This window comes from Myotis yumanensis, unplaced genomic scaffold, assembly GCF_028538775.1.
Source record: "Myotis yumanensis isolate MYYU_CA2020_CCGP unplaced genomic scaffold, mMyoYum1.0.hap1 SCAF_5, whole genome shotgun sequence".
Classification (NCBI taxonomy): Eukaryota; Metazoa; Chordata; class Mammalia; order Chiroptera; family Vespertilionidae; genus Myotis; species Myotis yumanensis.
Genome location: NW_027223756.1, coordinates 78,925,488 through 78,948,239, shown reverse-complemented (window position 1 = coordinate 78,948,239; position 22,752 = coordinate 78,925,488). Strand labels below are relative to the sequence as shown.

The 22,752-nt window shown below is 54.1% G+C and overlaps 2 protein-coding genes across 7 annotated transcripts; one reads left to right on the top strand and one right to left on the bottom strand.

Annotated features, from left to right (window-relative positions):
• The first annotated feature begins 492 nt into the window (after window positions 1–492).
• Window positions 493–11,615, top strand: SIRT6 (sirtuin 6). Of its 3 annotated transcripts, none has more exons than XM_070415824.1 (9): window positions 532–600; window positions 2,256–2,297; window positions 2,812–2,939; window positions 4,909–5,091; window positions 7,333–7,392; window positions 9,354–9,449; window positions 9,533–9,613; window positions 10,148–10,271; window positions 10,359–11,615. In XM_070415824.1, exons 4-9 carry the CDS (start codon window positions 4,931–4,933, stop codon window positions 10,698–10,700), a joined length of 864 nt encoding a protein of 287 aa, XP_070271925.1. In that variant the 5' UTR covers window positions 532–600; window positions 2,256–2,297; window positions 2,812–2,939; window positions 4,909–4,930; the 3' UTR covers window positions 10,701–11,615. The 3 variants fall into 3 exon arrangements, with proteins under 3 accessions (XP_070271923.1, XP_070271925.1, XP_070271926.1); XM_070415825.1 differs by having other exon boundaries at window positions 551–600; window positions 2,259–2,297; XM_070415822.1 differs by lacking the exon at window positions 2,256–2,297 and having other exon boundaries at window positions 493–600.
• Window positions 11,616–12,335: 720 nt separating this feature from the next.
• CREB3L3 (cAMP responsive element binding protein 3 like 3) lies at window positions 12,336–22,311 on the bottom strand. 4 transcript variants are annotated; one of them, XM_070415818.1, is made up of 10 exons: window positions 22,201–22,311; window positions 21,579–21,707; window positions 20,888–21,188; window positions 19,895–20,007; window positions 17,722–17,859; window positions 17,066–17,172; window positions 15,241–15,309; window positions 13,631–13,715; window positions 13,319–13,415; window positions 12,336–13,118 (listed from the first exon to the last, which is right to left on the bottom strand). In XM_070415818.1, the coding sequence occupies exons 1-10, from the start codon at window positions 22,225–22,227 to the stop codon at window positions 12,805–12,807; spliced, it is 1,380 nt and encodes a 459-aa protein (XP_070271919.1). In that variant the 5' UTR covers window positions 22,228–22,311; the 3' UTR covers window positions 12,336–12,804. The 4 variants fall into 4 exon arrangements, with proteins under 4 accessions (XP_070271919.1, XP_070271921.1, XP_070271920.1 ...); XM_070415820.1 differs by having other exon boundaries at window positions 13,319–13,371; XM_070415819.1 differs by having other exon boundaries at window positions 20,888–21,185.
• Between the last annotated feature and the right edge of the window lie 441 nt (window positions 22,312–22,752).

Sequence of the window (22,752 nt, the reverse complement as noted above, 5' to 3'; positions counted from 1 at the left end):
GTGCCCACGGGGCCATCCTGCCGAGCGGCCATCACCCACCTGGACAGTCAGATAACAGTGCCACCCAGAGTTCTCTCTAGTGAGGCTCCCCGCCTTACATACACTTCGCTTGTAACTTTATAAACTTCTGAAATGCGCGGTGGGAAGCACCTTGGGCTTCTGGAAGTCCGAGTCCCGGGACCCTTCTCTGTGACTGCATCCTCCGCAGGGTGGGGGCGGAGGCGGGGCATCAGTTTACTAATTTATGAAAAGGCGCAATGGCTGTGTCCCTCGCACCAGCGGCGACTGAGAACACTCACGCGGGCGGCCGCCCCGCGCCCCGCGGGCTCACAGCCCCGCCCCCGCGCCCCGCGAGCGGTGGGAAGCGCGCCGGCCTCTGTTACCAGCAGTAAACATGGCGCCTGAGGCGTCAGCCAGAGGCGCATGCGCCTTGGAGGGAGCGGCGGGGCGGCCCCTCCTCTGCCGCGCTCCTCCCGACTTCCGGCGGAAGTGGCCTCAACAAGGGAAATTTTATTGTTCCCGTGGGGGGCGAGGATGTCGGTGAACTACGCGGCGGGGCTATCGCCGTACGCGGATAAGGGCAAGTGCGGCCTCCCGGAGGTGAGCGTGGCCGGGGGTCCCCGCAGGCCGCCCCTTCCGTGGCCGCGGGCCGGGCGGCAGCGGGGCATGGGGACTCTCAGGAGGCACCGAAGCTAGACAATGGGAGGGACTTCCCCCTGAGGATGGGTGGGAAGTGACGCCCCCCAGCGCGCCCGGGGGCGCGAAGATGCCCAGCCCGGGCGGGCGGGGCTGGTACGAAGGGAAGGGCCTGCGTGGCCAAGTCCCGAAGTTCTGATGGGGGAGCCCGGGATGTAGTTCTCGGCGGAAGGCGCTGCAGGGGCCAAGGCGGGGGCGGGGGCGGGATAAATGCGCTCGGGGACAGTAAACTAGAGGCAGGCGAGGACAGCCCTCCATGCCAGCCCCCATGCCAGACCCTCCATGCCAGCCCCACATGCCAGTCCCCCGTGCCAGCCCCTCCATGCCAGACCCTCCATGACAGCCCCACATGCCAGCCTGGGGAGTTGGCTGTGTCCTGTGGGCGATGGAAGCAGTTTGTGAGCTGGGCAGGAACCTCGGATGGATGGATGTTCCCTCCAGCTACTCCGAGAGAAGTCCCCTTCGCATCCTGAGACCTCGGGCTTGTCACCTCCATTCTGAAGAGGAGTCTCCCCTTCTGTAAACTTGGGGGGCTGGCGGGGGATTGCCCTCATTCCATAAAAGCTGCTCGGTTCGTTCTGAGTCAGACACACATGCAAGGAGCTCTTAGATGGTGCGAATCCCTCTGGAAGCCGGGTTCCTCGCCTGCCTGTGTTGGCTTCATTCCTCAACTGTTTATTGAGCACCTACTGTGCACCAGGCACTTTCTAGGTCCTGGGGCCACAGCAGGGGACAAAACAGACAAAAACCCCTCATTCCAGGGGGGAAAGAGAGAAGCAGCAAGTAAATACAGGCAGTGAGGCGGGAGCTGAGAGGGCCTCGGGAGGAAAGGAAGCAGGCGGGGGTGAGCGCGGGGGCTGCATGGAGCCAGGTGGCGGGGAGGATCCCTGAGGTGGCTTTTTCAGTGTTTTCTGTTATGGCGAAGTGCACCTTTCATAACACTTGTCATCTTACTGTGCACTTACAGTCAATGGCATAAGTATATCCATGTTGCACAGCCATCCCCACCACACATCTCCAGACCTTTGTCATCTTCCCAAACTGAAGCTCTGACCTCATTAAACCCGTAACTCCCGATCCCCCTCCCCTGGCCCCTGGCACCCATCATCTGCTTCCTGTTTCTATGGATTTGATTCCCTTAGGAACTTCATAAGTGGAATCACACAGTATTTGTCCTTTTTTTTTCTTTTAATCCTCACCCGAGGATGTTTTTCGATTGATTTTTAGAGGGAGTGGAAGAGAGAGGGAAGGACAGAAACATCGATGTGAGAGAAACACATCAGTTGGGTGCCTCCTGCATGAGCCCTGACCAGGGCCTGGGCCAGGGAGGAGCCTGCAACCGAGGTACATGCCCTTGACCGGAATCGAACCCGAGACCCTTTGATTCGCAGACCAACGCTCTATCCACTGAACCGGACTGGCTAGGGTTGTCCTTTGTGTTTGTTAACCTCACCTGAGGATTTTTCTTCCCACTGAATTTTAGAGAGAGTAGAGGGGATGGAGAGAGACAGAGAGAGAAACATCGATGTGAGAGAGACCCATAGATTGTTTGCTTCCAGCAGGTGCCCTGACTGGGGTTGGGGATCGAGCCTGCAACCGAGGTATGAGCCTTTAATCGGAATCCAACCTGAGACCCTTCAGTCTGTGGCCGGCGCTCTAACCACTGAGCACAGCTAGGGCAGTATTTGTCCTTTTGTGTCTGGCTTCTTTCACTCCAAACAATGCCCTCAAGGTTCATTCACCTTGTTGCGTGTGTCAGAATTATGTTTATCCATTCATTCATCAATGGGTACTTGGGTTGCTTCTGTGTTTTAGCTGTTGTAAGTAATGCTAGTGTGAACCTAAGTGTATAAATGAGGTGTCTTCTGAACCAAGACCTAAAGGAGGTGAGGGAGGCTAGGAAAAGAGAATTTGGGGCCACAGGGAGGACTTGGGCTTTGGCCCGAGGAAGGTGGGAGCCCTGGAGGGCTGTGGGCAGAGGAGGGACATGATGACAAGCTGCCTTTTCGGATTCACTCTCGTCGAAGCAGGGGCAGCTCGGTCTGTGGCTAGTGGCCTTGCAACTGTGGGACAGGTTTTGATCACATCACTGCCCTTTGCTCTCTCGCACAACAGATCTTCGACCCCCCTGAGGAGTTGGAGCGGAAGGTGTGGGAGCTGGCAAAGCTGGTTTGGCAGTCCTCCCATGTGGTGTTCCACACGGGCGCTGGCATCAGCACCGCCTCGGGCATCCCTGACTTCAGGTCTGTAGGTGTGGAGGGGCAGTCGAGGCAGGACCTGCTAGCTGCTGAGGGCTTCCCTGTGAGCCACAGATACCCAGGCATCGGAATCCATCCTGCTGCCTTCCCCTCGCTGATCCTCCATCCCCTGGGTATTTGGGATGGGAAAGACCCCTCCCCTCCAGACTTGTCCGTTTAAATCACACCCAGCATTTCACTCACCCCAAAACTTGGTCACCTGTCCATTCCTGGCTACAAGGGATGCGGGGCTCACTGTGCATAGCTAAAGATCAGGCTACTATTACCCAGAAAACAGGGAGATTCATATCAGGGTCAGTTAGCGCCACACTCGCAAATATTTTTCTTTCAGACCTGGTACCTGGCAAGGGGCTTAACCATTTGGACCTCAGTTTCCTCACCCGTAACTGAGGGTGTGAAATCTGATAAACCACCCACACTCCAGGCAGCCTGTGTGACAAGAATTTTGTAGCTGAAAAGCAAGGTTCTCAACCTGGTGGCCCCCGAATTGCTCCTGTAGTTGCTGAGTTCGCAACCCTGCCCCAAAGGGCAGGCCTATTGCATTTATACTGTTTTTCAAGTTCCTGGGCCAGTAGCAGAAGAGCAGATTCCTTGGAGGAATGTTAGAATTCTAAGGCATGAATTCCCCGCCCCCTCCTCCATAACCTGCCATGGCTCCCCATTGCTCCACAGGAGAGTTCCAAGTCCTTCCCCACCCAGCCCTAGGTTATCTCCTCAACCTCCCGCTCCCGTTGTAGCCCCCAGGCCACTTGCATTTCCCCAAAGGCACAGGCTGTTGCCAGCACCCCAGGCCTTTGCTTACCCTTCTGCCTGAACTGCCCTGCCTTCCCTCTTACAGTGTAAGAGACAGCTCAGCCTCCTCCAGGAAGCCTTTCCATAGTCCTCACACAACCCTCACTGCCTCCACCGGGTCAGCCCAGCCCTCAGGGCTGAAGGGTCTGTGCCCACAGTGTCTCCCCTGACAAGATCAAGGACTCCTTGGGCAGGGCCTGGTTCCGCTAGGTCCCCAGCATCACCCAGCACAGGGCCAGGCTCAGTGCAGCGACAGTAACTTGGTTGAACTGAATAATTAATTTTTGCCCTTGGTGTACACTATTCTCTCTTCTTCCTCCTCTTCCTCCCTCTCGATCTCTCTTTCCCCTACTTTCCAAACCCTTTGTCTCATTCTCTCTCTCTGTCTTTCTCTGTCTATCTTCAATTCTCTGTCTCTCTTTTTTTAAAAATCCTCACTGGAGGATATGTTGTTATTGATTCTTAGAGAAAGAGAGAAAAACATAGATCAGTTGCCTCCCGTATGCTCCCTGAATGGGGATTGAACCCACAACCTAGGTATGTGCCCTGACCGGGAATCAAACCTACAACCATTTAGTGTACGGGAAGATGCTCCAACCAACTAAGCCACCCAGCCAGGGCTGTCTGTCTCTCTTTTTTAAAAAAATTGATTTCAGAGAGAGGAAGGAGGAGAGAGAAAGAGGTAGCAACATTAGTGATGAGAAAGAATCATTGATTGGCTCCCTCCTGTACATCCCTTACTGGGGATCGAGCCCGCAACCCAGGCATGTGCCCTGACTATCAAACTGTCACCTCCTAGTTCAGTGATGGCGAACCTTTTGAGCTCGGCGTGTCAGCATTTTGAAAAACCCTAACTTAACTCTGGTGCCGTGTCACATATAGAAATTTTTTGGTATTTGCAACCATAGTAAAACAAAGATTTATATTTTTGATATTTATTTTATATATTTAAATGCCATTTAACAAAGAAAAATCAACCAAAAAAATGAGTTCGCATGTCACCTCTGATGGGCGTGTCATAGGTTCGCCATCACTGTCCTAGTTCATGGGTCAACGCTCACTACTGAGCCACACCGGCCAGGCTGTCTGTCTCTTTTTATGTCCCCCCTTGCTCTGATCCCTAAACTCTTTGTCTGCATCTCTCCCCACATGCCACCTTCAGAGGCCCCCATGGCGTCTGGACGATGGAGGAGCGGGGCCTGGCTCCCAAGTTCGACACCACCTTCGAGAGCGCACGGCCCACACAGACCCACATGGCGCTGGTGCAGCTGGAGCGCGTGGGCCTTCTCCGCTTCCTGGTCAGCCAGAACGTGGATGGGCTGCACGTGCGCTCTGGCTTTCCTAGGTAACACCCGCTCCCTCTCTCTGGACTTCGTTCCTTATTTGCAGAATAGAGGTTGATGGCAGCCCTCCCTTGGGAGGGCGATGTGGCGGTTCAGCAAGGCCACAGGGGACAACACTTGACACTGAATAGGACTTCTCCCACCAGAGCTGTCATTGTCAGTGCTTCCTGGGCACATCTCAAGAATTCGTCCCCTTTTTTCAGGTCCCAGGGTGGCTGCAATCTCCCTTGAGGTGGGGAGGAGGGTGGTCAGGGTCTAGGATTTACAGTTGCATTTTATTTATTTATTTTATTTTTTAAAAATATGTTTTATTGATTTTTTACAGAGAGGAAGGGAGAGGGATAGAGAGTTAGAAACATCGATGAGAGAGAAATATCGATCAGCTGCCTCCTGCACATCTCCTACTGGGGATGTGCCCTCAACCAAGGTACATGCCCTTGGCCGGAATCGAACCTGGGACCTTTCAGTCCGAAGGCCAACGCTCTATCCACTGAGCCAAACTGGTTTCGGCTACAGTTGCATTTTAATATTCGTCTTGATAACTTTTACTCTGAATGTGAACATTGGTTTTGGGCAGAAAGGTTGATTCCTTAATGCCAAGTGTGTCACCCTCCCTACCCACTTTCCCTGATCTTACCCTTGGGGACAACGAGAGCCCCAGTTAGTTCATACAAGTAACCAGGCCCTCCAGGCAAGCGGGGAGGGAAAGGACTTGTCTCTGCTTGCAGAGGAGACTGAGGCAGCCGTCCTCTGCACTTCTGAAATGGGCCGAGTCCTAACTCCAGGCTTCAGGCACAAATAAAATTTCTCCAGGAGTCAGACAGCTCTTCTGACCTAGCAATGTCTCCAAGTTCTGGGCCTTCATCTATTTCAACATGTAAATACCTGAGAAAGGAAGACCCCAGCCTTCCTGGCTGGGTGACCCTGGGGCCCTATTCGAGCTGTAACTGCTGGGCACATTATTGTCCCTCCAAGCAGAGTAATTCACTAGGTAGGTGGCTGCAGACCTAGCCCTTACGGCCTGTGTAGACGTTTCTAGAAATAAAAGCAAACGTATAGCAAATACATTCCTGTGGCACGGGTGTTTAGAGCTTCTACAAAAACACAGAAGTCCAGGTCCCTACACCTGGGCAGCATTGAGCTGGGGTGTGTAGGTGGATGTGACAAAGCCACCAGAGATAGAGGGGAGCCGCTGCGGGGAGGGGACAGGAGTGTATCTGGGGATTTCAATGCCTTCAGTTTCCTGACTGATGGGTTTTTGGTCAGCTCCCTCGCCTTCACCCAGGCCACTCCCAGCATGCACTGCCCACTGCTCAGTGACACCAGTCTCTGTGTGCAAATTGGAGAGATACCAATTCCCCAGCACCACCTGGGTACAGGTAGGAGCAAAATGGGCCACACTCAACAACTATTTATTGAGCACCTACTGCATGCCATCTCAGTTCTAGAGGCAGGACATAGCATACCAGACAGACAGAAAGCCCTGCCCTCCTGGCTTATGCTATAGTGGGAAGGAAACAGGCAGCAAACAAGATAAATAAGCATACGTATTAAATTCTATGTCCGACAGTGATCATTGCCACAGAAGAAAAAGAGAGGGTTGTGCAGGGAGGACTGTGTGGGGAATTGCAACTTTTGACAGGGAGGTCAGGGTGGCTGTGACATTTGAGTAGGGACATGAAGGAGGTGACAGAGGGAGCCATAGAAAAGAGCCTTCCAGGCCTAATCATTGTTCCCTCAAACATCCTAAGAGTTGGACACTGTCATCCTATTTCACAGATGGGGATTCAGGCACAGAGAGGTTAGGTGACCTGCCCAAGGTCACACAGCAGGGAAGCAACAGTGCTAAGAGTTGATTTCATATTCCTCTGTGTCAGAGCACATGTTCCAGAGCCACCTATCACCTCAATTTCTTCCTTTGCAAACTGGGAATTAGAATTTCCATCCTTCAGACCTGGTGACAGTGGGAGGTTCCACCACCCTTATGGGTGGATTTTGTTAATAGAATGGGCTGCCCAGGTATGGAGGTAGGGTAAGCTGTGAGGTTAATGATTCCTTGGGCTCCGAGAGGTTGGGCCAGCTGCCTGGGGTTGCACACCCGGAGAAACCAGAAGGAGGGAGTCCATGGATCCTGTGGATGAGGGTTTAGGTAAGGCTTCCTAGAGGAGGAGGACTGGGCACCAGACCCAAAGCCTTAGGATTCAGGGAGCCCAGGCACCACCAAACCTCTTCTCCTCCCACAGGGACAAGCTGGCAGAGCTTCATGGGAACATGTTTGTAGAAGAATGTGTCAAGTGTAAGAGGTGAGTGTCACAAGGGCGAGGGGGCAGGCAAGGTATGGTGACCCAGGCCCATTTTTTGTCCCTTCCAGGTTGGGCTCTGCAAAAGGGCCTTATGAGTTGAATCTGAGACCAAGAGACCCAGGGTGGGGGGACAGGACTGGGGTCTGACCCTGGGGGTGTGGGGCAGCAGGACACATCTTCCTCCTGGGGAGGTGTATTCATTTCCTGTGGCTGCCACACATAATCACAAACCAAGTAGTTTAACACAACAGAAATGTGTGTCCTCACAGTTCCGGAAGCTAGAAGTCCAAAATCCAGGTGTTGGCAGGGCCGTGCTCCCTCTGAAACCCGCAGGGGGATCCTTCTGACCGCTCTGGCTTCTGGAGGTTTCTGACCTTCTGAGCGTCCCTTGGCTGTAGATGCAGCACTCCAGCCTCTGCCTCTGTTGTCACATGCCCGTCTCCTCTGTGTCTCCTTTCTTACAAGGATACTAGTGTGGGACCAGGGCCACACTACTCCAGTGTGACCTCATCTTAACTATGACCTCTGCAGCCACCCTCTTTCCAAATATGGTTACATTCTAAAGTACCGGGATCAGGACTCCAACATATCATATGGGGCACACAGTTCAACCCATAATAGGGTTGTGGGCTGACGGGTGTGACCCCGGGTCCGAGAAGGCTGAGCCAGAGCCCTTCCTGGAATAAGTGGGCTGTGGACGTGTCTTCCTCTGTGGGGGAGCCTCACAGATATGGATAACTGTGGGTGTCAGTGGCAGGAGCGTGACCCTGCCCACCTCCTGTACGTGGGCTCTTGGGAACTGGGGCACAAGTGAGACCCCCCCTTCCCACACTTACACTTGGTATAAAAATTTTTTTCCTCCATATTTGAAGAATGTTCAAACCAATGGAAAAATGCATAAGAATGTATGATGAACTCATACTTAACCTAGACCAGCAGTTAAACATTCCTGTAAAGGGCCAGATGGTGCCGAAACCGGTTTGGCTCAGTGGACAGAGCGTCGGCCTGCGGACTGAAAGGTCCCAGGTTCGATTCCGGTCAAGGGCATGTACCTGGGTTGCAGGCACATCCCCAGTAGGAGATGTGCAGGAGGCAGCTGATCGATGTTTCTCTCTCATCGATGTTTCTAACTCTCTATCTCTCTCCCTTCCTCTCTGTAAAAAATCAATAAAATATATTAAAAAAAAAAAAGGCCAGATGATAAATATTTTTAGCTTTGTGGGCCAGACTGTTTTTCTCATGACCATTGACTCCGCTGTTGTAGTGCAAAAGCCACCATAAGTGACACATAAAGGAATCGGCATGGCCATGTGCCAATAAAACTTTATTTATAAAAACATAACAGGAGGGCCAGATTTGATCCCTGGGGCCATAGTTTGCTGACCCCTGAATAGATTCCCAATATTACTGTTTTGCCACAATTTGTCTTCCCTTCTCTCTCTGTTACCAGGGTTTGCTGTGCTGTTCAAGAATAAGTGGCAGGCTTCCTGATCCTTTGCCCCAAAACCCTTAAGACATTTATCTCCCTCAAGCTTCGGTATTCTCTTCCCCAGCCACAGTGTAGTTGTTAAAGTTGGGAAATGTAAAAACCACGTAACATGATGATTCCATCTCCAATTAATATTCCCCGTGCTCCCATCATTGCTATTTTTCTCCTCGTCCAAGGTCCAAGCCAGGTCACATTCTGCATGTCACTGTCACTTCTCTTTAGTCTCCTTTGTCTAGAACAGTTCCTGGCCTTTCTCTGTTTCCCATGCTGTTGATGTTGCGAAGCAGCTGTTTCATGGAACTCTCCCTCCCCTGCCCCTCCTCTGGGCATGTTTGATGTTTCCCTGTGCTTAGATTCTAGTCATGTAGCCCTTACTTCCCTGGGAGAACAAGGACCACTGGGTGGGGCCCTAAGGTGGGAAGGTGGTGGGCTTGACCAGGCCCCACCATCCCTCTTTCCTTCTCCAACGTAGGCAATATGTCCGGGACACTGTGGTGGGCACCATGGGCCTCAAAGCCACTGGCCGGCTCTGCACCATGGCCAAGGCAAGGGGCCTGCGGGCCTGCAGGTAAGTGACCCCTGTCCATGCCTTGGGCTCCCGGGGAGGCGACAGGTCTCCATACTGACTCCCCCTAACCCTCACCATCGCAGGGGGAAGCTGAGAGACACCATCCTGGACTGGGAGGATGCTCTGCCCGAACGGGACCTCACTCTTGCTGATGAAGCCAGCAGGTCAGACCCCCGGATGAGCCCAGGGCGGGGCAGGCAGAGAGAGGGGCAAAAGCACAACCAGCTTCAGCACAGGGCAAGGAGCTCCAGCTCAGAGGTGGAGTCAGGAGAGGCTTCCTGGAGGAGGTGGCTTGAACCCTATTTGGGCATTGATTTTCCCTAATAATGGCAGCTGCTAGGTACTAGCCCTCTTACATACCTGACCCTGGGTCAGGGGCTTCATAGACACGGTACTCACCACAGCCCAGGGGGTTCTACACTGGGCCCATTTTACAGGCAAGGAAACTGAGACTTTAGCAAGGTGACTCCTCTGTCCAGTGCTACCCAGCCAGGATTCAACTCAGGAGTCCAAGTGTGGAGGTCCCGCCCACATCAGCAACTCCCCTCTGCCAGCAGTGGGAGGGAAGCTCGGCCTCCCGGGGTGCACCTGGGCATGTTGCGGTAGAGTTTGAGACCCCCACCCCCAAGGGTGAGGCCAGAGGAGGGCTGCAGAAACCCTTGTAGAGAGGTCAGCCTAACCCCGCCTCCCGGCCCCAGGATCGCGGACCTGTCTGTCACACTAGGCACCTCCCTCCAAATCGGGCCCAGCGGGAACCTGCCGCTGGCCACCAAGCGCCGTGGAGGCAGGCTGGTCATCGTCAACCTCCAGCCCACCAAGCACGTATGTGTTGAGCCCGCCCCTGACCTTTCCCCCAGCCCAGGACCCGATGCACCCTCTGCCTCCGCTCATGCGTCCTTGCCCCCGCAGGACCGCCAGGCTGACCTCCGCATCCACGGCTACGTAGACGAGGTCATGACCCAGCTCATGAAACACCTGGGCCTGGAGATCCCCGCCTGGGACGGGCCCCGCGTGGTGGAGAGGGCGCTGACGCCCCTGCCCCGCCCGCCCGCCCCCAAGCTGGAGCCCAAGGAGGAGGCCCCCACCCAGTTCGACGGTCCAGCACCGGCCAGCCCCAAGCGAGAGTCCACAACCGAACCCCCTGCTCAGCACAATGGTTCCGGGCCCATCAGCCCCAAGAGGGAGCAGCTGGACAGTCCTGCCCCCCGCAGGACCCCTAAAAGGGTGAAGACCGAGCTGCTTCCCAGCTGACCAGGGGACCCGGGCGGGTGGGCTTTTTGTAGAAACCGTGTGTTTGTCTTTTTCTTTTTTCTTTTTTTTAAAATATATTTTATTGATTTTTTACAGAGAGGAAGGGAGAGAGATAGAGAGCTAGAAACATCGATCAGCTGCCTGCTGCACATCTCCCACTGGGGATGTGCCCGCAACCCAGGTACATGCCCTTGACCGGAATCGAACCCGGGACCTTTCGGTCCGCAGGCCCACGCTCCATCCACTGAGCCAAACCGGTTTCGGCCGTTTGTCTTTTTCTTACCGTCTCACTTTGTGACCTGCCTCTGTCCTGGGGCAGATCTCAGGGCAGTGAGAGCTGTGCTATACCTGCCTTCCATTGGGGCTTCCTTTATCAGCCGTAGGCAAACTACGCGGGCCGGATCCGGCCCGTTTGAAATGAATAAAACTAAAAAAAAAAAAGACCGTACCCTTTTATGTAATGATGTTTACTTTGAATTTATATTAGTTCACACAAACACTCCATCCATGCTTTTGTTCCAGCCCTCCGGTCCAGTTTAAGAACCCATTGTGGCCCTCGAGTCAAATACTTTGCCCACCCCTGCTTTAGCTCCAGGGGCCTGTGGTAGGGGCCTGGGGAGGAGCCACCCTGCCCTGGACCCTGACCTTAGAGCTGACACCGCAGGTACCTTCTCTACTCCAGCCCACGACTCAGGACGTTTTCTGGGGGAGATGTGGCCACGCCCTCCCTCGGTTTCCAGCCTAAACAGAAATTAACTCCCTCTGCTCCCTGGGCCCTCACACCCCCAACCCCTGCCTCCCCCAAATGGCCTTCACGGTCCCTCCAGAGGGGGAGGGGCAGATCCTCCATTTCAGAGCCAAACTTCGAGGTGGGACAGGCAGTAGGGTGTGGCACTGCGTTGGACTGAAGGGAGAAAGGGGCCCACCCAGCTCCCTCCAGGCTTCCAGAAAAGTCTTCAGTGCAATAAAAGCATTCTTTCTTGCATCTGGGTCTGTGTGTAACACCCACAGCCTGCACCGGGCCCTGGGCCCTGGGCCATGGGGAAGGAATGTGTGGCTCCCTCCACCCCCAGGACGTCAGCCTGGGCTCCCATGCAGTCCAGACGCAGGGCAATAGCTGCTGGCGCTCCTTAAACTTTCAGTTTGTAATTGTGTACCTATCTGCATGGGTTTTAATATTTGCCCTCACTGCTAGGCTGTGAACCACGCAAGGAAAGATCCTTTGGTCGCGATTGCAGCCCTGGGACACCTGCGCAAAGGGGCAGGGCTGGGGTGACCCCTAAGAGCTCAGGTGAAACTGGGTTCCACCCCAACCCAGCGGTAACCTTAGACAGGCCCTCAGTCTCTTCATGGGTGAGGCGAGCAGGTGGGCAGCCCGGCCCTCTCGGAAGGAAGGCGGATGCTCTTGCAGGGCGTCTGGAGGCCGCCAAAGACACCAGGACCTCGCGCTCCGTCGGCTGCCGCTCTCCACGGTGCTGAAGACATGCCTGGCGCCTCATGGGCCGCCTCTCCAGCCTGGGTGCCTGGAATCTCCCACTTTACTCCCCCACCCCAGGCTCGCCCAGCCCCACCTTCTGGGGGTTGGAGAGCCCCACACTCCAGCTTCTATCCAGTTACACTCCCACACCAGCCATGTTCTGTCACAATATTTTATTAAGGATCACGGCAGTCAGAGAAGGTGGAGGGTGGCCACGGCCATCCCAAGTTCAGAGCCCAGCCACGGCTTAGGGGCCAGGCCCCCTGCAGTCTCAGTCACTTCCTCCTCCCTGTGTGTGAAGGGAGGGGAGGAGTCCCCAGGCAGCGCAATTGTTGAGGCACGTTGAGTGTTTATGTCTGTCAGGGTCTGTGGGTCACATGTATCTGCCTGTCCGTCCTGTGCCTGGGTCTGTCTGTATTTCTCAGGCTTTGTGGCCTCAGGGTTGCCCTGGGTCTGAGCATCAGTTTCTGCTCCTGTGTCTGGGTCCCTGGGTATGTAACTGTGTGTTTATGCATCTCCATCCTGGCATCTCCACAGGGGTCTCTCTCACCTCCAATCCCCTGCCTCCACTGCAGCGCCCACCACACGGCCCCTGAGCAGAGGCCTGGAGTCACATCCAGGTGGCACTCACAGCTCCTCCCCCACCGCCTCCAGCCCCACCAGACCTGGGCTGAGTGCTGGCTCAGATGAGGCCCAGTCCAGCAGGGTGGCCTGGCTCAGCTCCTCTGCCCAGTTGCCCTGGACCAGGGTCGACTTGTTCAGCTCCTCCGTCGAGTTTTCCAGAGCCAGCATGTCCTGGGATTTCCAGTGCACCCTGGGGCTGCGTGGAGACCCTCCCTGAGGTGCGCCAGCCTCGGCCTGAGGTCCTGGGGCCTCGGAACCTGGCCTGGTGTCGGGGGCCACACGGGAAGCGGCGTCGTTGTGCAAAGTTCTGGAGAAGACTGAGAGAGGGTTGGGAGTTCATGAGGGATGGGGTGGGGAGACTGGTGGTCCTTCTTTCCTTATCTCCCAGCTTCAGGGAGTAGCTGCATGGGGGGCTCCTTCCCCCTCCCCCAGAGGCCCAGTATTGGGACGTGAGGAGCCATGGGGATGTCCATGATGCAGCCCAGAGGGGACCCCGAAGTGATCCTGGCCCACCTACCTCGCACAGGTGTGAAGTCTCCGGGGCTCTCGGCTTTGTTGAGGGCAAAAGGGCTGATGGAGGGGAGGACGATGAGGGCAAAAGAGAGCAGCAGGACCTGCCAGAGATGGGGGTGGGGTCACCCCATCCCTCCACCATCCCTATAAGCACACCCATCTTTTGGGCAGGGAAACTGAGGCCCAGAAGACTGGATTATGCTTGAACTGGGGCCAGGGCCATGCTACTCACACCTTTCCCCCTCCCACAGGCCAGTCTGTCAAGGCTGAGGAACCCCTTTATCCTGGGGGCCATCAGAGCAGGGGTAGAACTCACCGCTATGCAGGTGCCTGCCTGGGCTGACTTGCTGGTGGACTGGACTACAATGGCCTGGAGTTTCTTCAGCTGCTCCAAGAGGGACCTTAGTGGAACGAGCAGCCTTGGCTGAGCCCTACAGGGCCTTACCCTGGTCCTCTGTCCATTTCTTGGGTTCCCCAGCATAGCTGATGTCTGGATTCTGTCCACCCCTCAAGGCCCCCCTGCTCTTACAAGTCCCAGCTTTGGTTTGGTAAATCTCCAATGGCATCCCACCCACTTCTCTGTCACCCCATCCAGGCCTCCAGGATCGCTCACCTGGATGCCAACCCAAGCCTCCTCTCTGGTCCCCCTCAGCTCTACCCCCCCTCCTGCCCCCCTGCCTCTCCTGCCCCCACTCAGCAACCGGAGACGCTTTCCAAACGTGAAACAGCTTCTTCCAACCCTCTCAGGGCTCCCACCTCCCTCAAGTCCTCTCTGCAGCTGAAGCCCTGCACAACTTGCCCCTGTTCCCTCCCTCGCCCTCACTCACTCTGCTCCAGCCACACTGGCCTCCTCACCATGCCTCCAGCATGCTGGGCCCCAGGACCTTTGCACAGGCTATTCTCTCTTTTAGGACACTGTTCCCCCAGGTCTCTTGGCAGCTGGTTTTTTTCTCATCCCATTAGGCCTCGTCTCAAATAACACTGTATCTGACCTTCCTATCTGAAATAGCCCCGCAGCCCTGGCTGGGTAACAAAGCACCAGACGGTTAGAGCACCGTCCCGATTTTCCAAGGTTGTAGGTTTGATCCCTGGTCAGAGCACATACAAGAATCAACCAAAGGCCCTAGCCAGTTTGGCTCAGTGGATAGAGCATTGGCCAGTGGACTGAAGGGTCCCAGGTTCTATTCCAGTCAAGGGCCCGGGTTGCGGGCTCAATCCCCAGTAGAGGGTGTGCAGGAGGAAGCCGATCAAAGATTCTCTCTCATCATATATGTTTCTATCTCTCCCTTTCTCTCTGAAATCAATAAAAATATATTTTTAAAAAAAGAATCAACCAATGAATGCATAAATAAGCAGAACAACAAATCAATGTTTCTCTCTCTCAAATCAATATAAAATAGCCCTTCACTCTACTTTGTTTTTCTTCCTAAGAACTATCACTATTTGTGTGATCTTTCATATATTTTTGTTTGTCTTGAGTATGTCTCCCACTAGACTGTGAGTTCTTTAAGTGGAGGGACTGAGTCTTTGTTCATTTGTGGTCCCAGTGCCCAGAACTATGTCTGATGCAGAACAGATGCTAAATAAACTGACTAAGTGGATGCACCCCTTAGATGGAATTATGTATAGTCTCCAATACACCATGCTCCTAGCCTCAGGCCATTCATATGCCATTTCCTCTACAGAGAGTAGCTTCCCCCATGAACTCTTATACATTTTTTAAGACCCCAGATCCAAATCTTCTCCGCTATGCAGCCTGCCTCCTTTCTAGGTGGAATCCTTACCTCCCCCCCCCCGCCGTCCCTGACCCCCGCTCTGCCCTGCCATCACAGAAGTTGCCCCCCTCCCCCACAATGTTCACCTCTCCTGTCAGGGATTTGGGGGCCGGTTCCCCCTCTCCTCTGCCCTGGCTGGACCAAGACTCACTGGTTCTGCTTCTCGAGATGTAAGACCTTCCTCTGAAGCTCCTGGTTCTGGGCAGTGCAGGCCGACATGCTGCAGGGACAAGGCACAGTGACATTCAGGGTATGCCGGTCACCGACGGTCCCATCACCTCTTCCTGTGAGGCTCCACTTCCCAGGCAGGGAACCCGAGGCCAAAGAGGGGAAGTCACTTATTCCAAGTCACCCTGGCAAGTCCGAGGGCCAGGGTTGACCCATGTCTGCCAGGTTTCTAGGCCCCATCTCTGCATTGGTGTGGGGGCTTCATTCAAGTCTGAGCCCCCCTGATTGGAATGGAATGCCGAAGTCAGGCAGTGATGCTTCCAGAAGATGAAATAGCAGGGAGTCTGGGCGTCCAAGGAGAACCAAGTGACACCCTTCACCATCCCTGCGACCTTGAGCCACTCAGCTCTCTGACCGGACCTCAGGCCCCTCATTTGTAAAGTTGGGTTACAATTAGTTAGTTCACAGAGGGGCTGGGAGGATGGCATGAAGCACAGTTGAGTAGGGGCTTGGCAGATTGCATTTGAGGAACAAGACAATGACTATTGTTCCATCTAGGGTTCTGATGGAACACCTTTCCCTCTGCATCCATCTGTGAACCTGGTCGTGGCCCAGACCACTCAGATGTGGAGTCTAAATACTCAGATCACAGCAGCAGGTTGTGTCAGTCCTCACATCACAACCAGGGAAGAGAAGACACTCCCTCTCTGAAAGGTCCTCTTTCTAAATAACTCACAAGATAAAGAAGAATTAGAGAACACCTAGGGTCCACATGGCAATGACAGTAGTACAAATCAAAATGTGTGAGACGCAGCGAAGGTGGTGCTGAGAGGGAAATTATAGCCTTCATTCAGCTCAATGAGCTAAGCAACAGCATAAAATCCACCACCACCACCCCACACACAAAAAGCCAGTCTAAGAAAGACATAACAAAGCTTACAGTAGAGATGAAAGAACGGGAAAAGAAAAATACAATTGGATGGGAGGGAAAGCCAGAAATCCATTCTTTGCAAAGACTAATAAAATACACAAACTTCTAACAAGATTGATCAAAAAGATAAAAAAAGGAAGAGAAGGCACAAATAAACGAATTATTAAGAAGGGCAGAATTATAAGCCAGCCAGTGTTGTGCAGTGGTTGAGCATCGACCCATGAACCAGGAGGTCACAGTTTGATTCCTGGCCAGGGCACATGCCCGGATTTCAGACTCAATCCCTAGCGGGGGGGGGGGGGGGGGGGGGGGGGGATGTGCAGGAGGCAGCCAGTCGATGTTGATGTTTCTCTCTCATTTATGTTTCTCTCTCTCTTCCTCTCCCTCTAAAATCAATAAAAACATTTAAAAATAATAGGAGAAAACTAGAAGCCATTTTATGTCAATAAATTTGAAATCGGCATCTTCACAGAAAAACATAACATCCCAAAACGGACCCAGGAATAAGTAGGAAACCCAAATAGACCTGTAACATTCCATAAAGTCATTCTTGGCCGTCACAACAGCTCTGGGACCAGTGATCTCAACCAGGGCCGTATGCATCCCATACCCCATGTTCTGGCACGGAGCCAGACAAGATGGATAATACCTCCCTCTCTCTTGGTACCACATATTCTGGAGACAAAGGGACCCTGAAACCCTTGCCCTGAGCTAGCTCTAGGCATATCCCATCCTTGCAACTCACATGAAAAAAGGTCTCCCCTGGAGAGGGAAGATGACCCTAATTTTGTCAGACCTTAAAAACTGACCTCAGGCCCATTACACCCCTTTCTCTGGGCCTCAGTTTCCCCTGAGTGAGCCCAGGACCCAGCCTTACCGAGTCTCCAGGCCATCAATATATTCCTTCTTCTTTTTACGGCTTTCTTGGGCTGACTGTTTGTTCCGGATTTTCCGGCGGATTTTTTTCAGGATTCGCTCCTCATACTGCCAGGTGACATGGAGAACAGGCTGAGTCAGGCTAGGGTCTCCTCTGTTGTCTGGACCCCACAATTTCACCCATTCTCTTCCCAGGGGAGCCATCCCAGGCCCGGGGACATGGGGGCAGACTCCTGATGATTTCAAGTCCAGCTTTCCTACCCCTAAATTCTTGCAGAGTCCCTAGGAGAGTCCTGGGTCCTGGAATCTATCCAGCTCCTATTCCCAGTTAGTAACGTGCTACCACACTCTGTGTATGGTGCCGTTGCGCCACCTTCTGGTCATATCTGAGACCAGTGCTTTTCATGGGGCCCGCTGATACCAACACTAATGTCTTCCAATTGGAATGGCAAACTCGGGTGTTGACATTACGTGAAAGGGCTGGGTGAGAACTGTGGCGAGAGAAAGAGGTCCTGCTAAGCTGGCTCTTTGGATGACTTTTTTACTCCGGTGGTAGACACGCCCAACTGTTTTAGTGTGGGAGGCCTAAAGGTGAGGCTCAGGGGCAGCTGGCGGCAGGAAGGGGGAAAGACTCAGCCACGGGTCTCACCAACTCACCTTGGTGAGGGGCAGCTGGGTGGGCAGGGAGATGCCTTCTTTGGCCAACAGTTTCTTCTCGTCCTCGGTCAGCACTAGTTCCGGGCAGTGCCCAGTCCCAGGTCTCAACAGGTGGGGTGCTGCCAAGGCATGCTGTTGCTATGGAAAAACCAGGGGAATTTCGTTGGGGGCAGAGAGAGGGACAGCCTTTGGGAAATGAAAGAGGCATCAGATTTGAGCAACAATCCATCCATCTGCTGTAGAGTCCCCACTGGCCAGCACACAGCCCTTTGACCCAGCAACTCCTCTTCCAAGAATTGGTCTTACAGATACCCTCCCACATATGCAAAAGCAGGGACATACAGGATTTTCATTCACTTAACAAAGACACGAGACAGCTGTTGATAGCCACCTACTACATTCCAGGCACCATTCTGGGCTGTGCACACTCATTGTAACACTGTCTGCAATGGCAAAGGATTGGAAGCAATAAAAATATCCAGCAAATAAGGCACGGCCCATTTGCACAATGGAGTTTTACACAACCCTGAAAAGGGACGGCTCTCCACGTCATGCTATGGAGCGATCTCCATAATAAACTGTCAACTTAAAAAAAAGGGGTCAGCCACGGGTCTCATTGTTGCATGTGGCCCGCTACCTTTTATTTTAAACTTGTTTTTAAAGGTATCTCTTTTTGGAAAAAAACTGAACCTGTGCGGGGAGCTGGGTGTCTGGGCAACGGGGTGAGAAGGTGGGTCTCCCAATCTACGCATTTGTTCCGTTGGAACTTGGACTGTGTGAATGCATTTCCCTATTCAGGATAGTTTCGATTAAATTTAAATTATTCAAGATAAACATTAAAAATGAAAGAATCTTGTCATCAGAATGTCCAAGTCTTAGCAATGTCACATTTCTAAGGAGTGGGAGACTCAGGCATAAAGGTGGAGATTGGGGGCAGCCTGTCATTCTTTGGGTCAAACTCCACTACCTAGAACTCCAGTTCATTGATGAGTCCAACCATTTTCTCTCCAGGGCCCAAGCCTCAGTGTGCTCATCAGTGAAATGGGGATAAGGTCTCCCACATCTTAAGGTTGTTGACATGAAGAACAATGATACTGAACTTGATGCATTTACCAGACCCAGTTAGCGTTTCCAAAGCAATCATTCTCCTTTCCTATCCTTCAAGGCCGCTAGGGTTCCACCTCCTCTAGGATGCCCTCCAGGACCTGCAGTGACCCTCCAGCCTCTCTCCCTTATTGGTACACTTTCATGAGATCCCCAGAGACTGAGCACACGGCTGGTGCTCACCCCACATCTTTCAAGTTGGGAGGGGCATTTTGGTCTAGCCTAGAGCCTGTCTGGATGACTTTCGGTATTAGACAAACTGGAATTCAAATCCTACTGGGCTACGTGTTTGCTGTGTCACTTGGATTTAAGCTCTCTGGGCCTTGACTTTCTCTGGGCCTTGAGGAGTGAGGGCACTAATTGGGTTGTTAGATCTGGTTGAGAGGTACTTGAAGCCCTCAGTCAGCATGGAATGGGCCCAACAGGCCCAACAGGCCAGCCCAGGGATGGAGCCTGCAGCCGCTGGGTGGCTAAAGGCAAATGAACTTCTCTGTGCCCATTTCGTTATATCTAAAATTAAGATAATATGAGTCCCTGCCTGGCCAGGGTAGGTCAGTGGTTGAGCGTCAACCTATAAACCAGGAGGTCACCGTTTGATTCCTGGTCAGAGCACAGGCCTGGGTTTCAGGCTCGATCCCCAGTAGGGGGAGTGCAGGAGGCAGCCAATAGATGATTCTCATCTCTTTCTCCCTCTCCCTTCCTCTCTGAAATCAATAAAAACTATTTTTAAAAATATATAATATGATCCCCAATCTTCAGGGTTATTGTGAATTAAAATATTATACATTTAAAGCATGTAGAAGAGTGTCTGACCTGTAGTAGGTGCTCAGTAAGTTTTAGATTTATTTTTTATTTTTTTACTACCACTATAGTAGAAAATGTCCCAGCTCAGGAGATAGAGAACTCAGGACTGGAAGCCACAGACTTGATTTGGATGTGACCCTGGACGAATCCAGCCTTTGTCTGTGACTCAGTTTTTCAGTCTCTGAAATGGGGATGTTGGGGCTCCGTGCACCCCAGCGGCCCTCCCAGCTCTGATGCTTGGGAGCTGGGGGTAGAGGCTGCTCACCAGATCTCCGCCACTGCCGGAGAGGAGGAGGTCTTTCACCGTGAGGTTGCAGCTCGGGGGCGACACTGCCAGCTCAGCCTGCTCCTCAGGATAGAGGCCCGGGTTCCACATTTCTAACCCGGGCAGACGGGGACAAAAGCAGGGAGAGTGTCAGGTGGGGGGCTCTGACCTCCCAGCTTCTACCTGCCTCCTCCACCAAGGCTTCCAGGATTGACCGCAATGTGCTAAGGATTTTTGGTACAACTTGGGGCCCCGAGGCCTGGGTTGAAGGGGACAGACCCGGCTGGTGCCTCAGGCTCCCCTCTCTGGAAGATAGAAACCCAAATTCATCAGGACATAGTCGAGGGGCCCACTCAGGAGCTGGGGGTAGAGCCAATCAGGAGAGAGAGGCTCTTATCGCCCAGGATTCTCAACCAGATTTGCAGCCAGCCAGGCCTTATCTGCCTTTGGGGCAGGGACCAGGTCTGATTCACCTCTGGCTCCCTCCCACCTGTGCCCGGCCCACTGTCAGTGAGCTGCTCTCCAGAGCACAAACCTTAGCGTCTCATTCTCATGGCGTGAGACGTGTGCCCTTGGGTAAGTAACTAAACCTCTCTGAGCCTCAATTTCTTCAACTCTCCAAGGGGACTCACAAGAGCTCCCACCCCACTGCAAGGCTCAAAGGACAAAGGATGCCCTGCTGGGGTGTCTTCTGCATAAGGCCTCCCCCGAGAAGAGGCCTTCGCCATGGGGGTCCACGACCTCTCTCCCTGTCATGGAGCATCTACTAGGACCCAGGCCTGGGAGGTACAAAGACGAGGTTGGCCGCATGACACCTGGTGCCACGGCCAGCCTGCCGTGGGTGCATCCCAGCTCTGTGACTTGGACTTGTTGCTTAACCTCATGGGAACTCAGTTTCACCATCTGGAACAGGGGCCCATGAGAGCATCCATCTCAAAAGGGTGGGTATGTGTGTAGAGAGGCAAGGGCAGTGAGAAAAGACACAGAACTCACCCAGGTCTATAGCCACGGAGGCCTCGAGCACTTGGGCCACTGGCCCAGGAGGCCTGCTGGGGCTGTGGGGGACAGGAAGGTAGGAGGGGCAGAGCCCCTTGCCAGACTCCGAGAAATGGCAGCCGGCCGGGGCGGTGGCGGGCACGTTGTGTGGAGGGGTGTCCTGGGGGTCGGAGGGCAGATCTTCAGAGATGCCGCTGTCACTGTCCGCAGGAGACCAGAGAGGAGAGCTTGGCACTGAGTCTCCAGAACCCAAGATACAGTTGAAGAAATCCTCCGAGTCCGGGGCTGGCAGGACCTGCTGGGAGGAGGGGGCGGGAGTGAGGAGGTCTGTGCTTTGCTCTGGATTGCTGTGTGACTCTGGGCAAGCCCCTGACCCTCTCTGGGCCTCCCTTGTCCTTTCTACCAGAATGAAGGCTTGTGGGGCTTGAACACAATCATGTGCCGTGAGAACGCCATCCAGCCTGGTCAAGGCACGAGCCCTGAGTTTGAGTTTGGACCCAACTCCAAACTGCTGTGCGACCCAGACAAGGGACTGGGCCTCGGATTCATCACTTCCAAGGCACCGATGCTGCCCGCCCCTGGGGGAGCTGAGAGGTTCAATGCAACAATGTGCTTTGCTGAAATCACACACCGTGAGCCGGACATGCTACCGAGCCCAGGGAAGTTCTATCTGCAGTGGGGGCCTCACCTGGTCTCCGGCGTGGCCCCAGTCCTCGCCCAGATCTTCATGTCTCAGGATTCCATCCTGTTGATCAAACAGGAGGTCCAGGAGCTCCAGGCTGTCGATGGGGCCCACCAGGGAGGTGGAGGACGCCATCTGGGGAAGGACGGACAGGCATGAGGGTCACACAGCCCCTCCCCTCCCCATCTCCCATCTGCATACACCCCAGGCCTGCCCAGCCCAAGTTCAATCTCCACTCAATCCCTAGGCCTGGCTTCCACCTCCAAATCAGTGCTCAGGGGCTGACCCAGAGTTGGGGGGGTTGGGGGGGAGGTGAGAGCCAGTTTCTTTAAAAAGTGCTAGCAGATATACCCACAGGGATAATCAGCCTGGTCACTCCCTGGAGGCGGATAGAGTTGGCCCTCTCATTGCCAGCCTGCCCATGTGCCCCCTCCTGGGGAGGCGGGGGGCCTGGGAGAAATCAGAGAGCAGGCCTGGAATGGAGGCATGGTCTTGGTCACTGCGTTCTCTCTCTGGGCCTGTCTTCCCAGCTGTGCCATGTGTGGGGGCTCCCTTCCAGCGCTGGGAGCTTGGGGAGAGTTTCCTGGCAGAGACCTTCCCTCCACCTTCGGACCCAGGCAGGGCTCACCTTTCCAGCTGGTAAATCTCCATTCATGAGCTCGGCCAGCTCTGCCTCCAGCTACTTTCCGTGGCTCTGATCCGTAGAGGCTCACCCCGAGTCTTGTTCCTGTCTGTGGATCTGTCTCCCCACCCCCCAAAGATGCTGAAATAGTCCTGGGGTGCTCCCAGCCCACCCCCGGCTGCTGATTGGGGGACAGGCAAGACGGACAGGGTAAAGGGCCAGTGATACCAGGGCAGGCTGGGGGGAGGGGAGAGAAGACCCGTTATCTTGATGTTTTGTGCTTTTCCTGCAGGCAAGGGGCAAAGGCCGAAGTCTGGGTGCCTCTGCTCTGCCATGACCTCTTCCCTACTTTTGGGGACTGTTTCTTATCAGAGTCCTAGACGTCGGGATAAAGGAGAGTCCAGGGCTCCTGGCCGGTCCAGTCCGCTCCTGGGACAGAACCCAACAGGAGGACCACCCAGACCTTTGCCGAAGCCGTTCTCTCCGCAGGCGCGCCCTTCCCTCATCACAGCTGGCAACCTGCTACCACCCTCCAGGCCCTCCAGGGCTGAACCCTGT

Excerpts from the sequence above, each read along its gene's own strand:
- SIRT6 (XM_070415822.1), top strand. The coding sequence starts at position 535 with ATGTCGGTGAACTACGCGGCGGGGCTATCGCCGTACGCGGATAAGGGC. Across the intron at positions 2,940-4,908 it reads TCGGGCATCCCTGACTTCAG|AGGCCCCCATGGCGTCTGGA; the intron begins GTCTGTAGGTGT and ends TGCCACCTTCAG. Across the intron at positions 7,393-9,353 it reads GAATGTGTCAAGTGTAAGAG|GCAATATGTCCGGGACACTG; the intron begins GTGAGTGTCACA and ends TCTCCAACGTAG.
- CREB3L3 (XM_070415818.1), bottom strand. The coding sequence starts at position 22,227 with ATGAATGGAGATTTACCAGCTGGAAAG. Across the intron at positions 13,416-13,630 it reads AGGCAGGCACCTGCATAGCG|GTCCTGCTGCTCTCTTTTGC; the intron begins GTGAGTTCTACC and ends CATCTCTGGCAG. Across the intron at positions 13,119-13,318 it reads AGACTTCACACCTGTGCGAG|TCTTCTCCAGAACTTTGCAC; the intron begins GTAGGTGGGCCA and ends ACCCTCTCTCAG.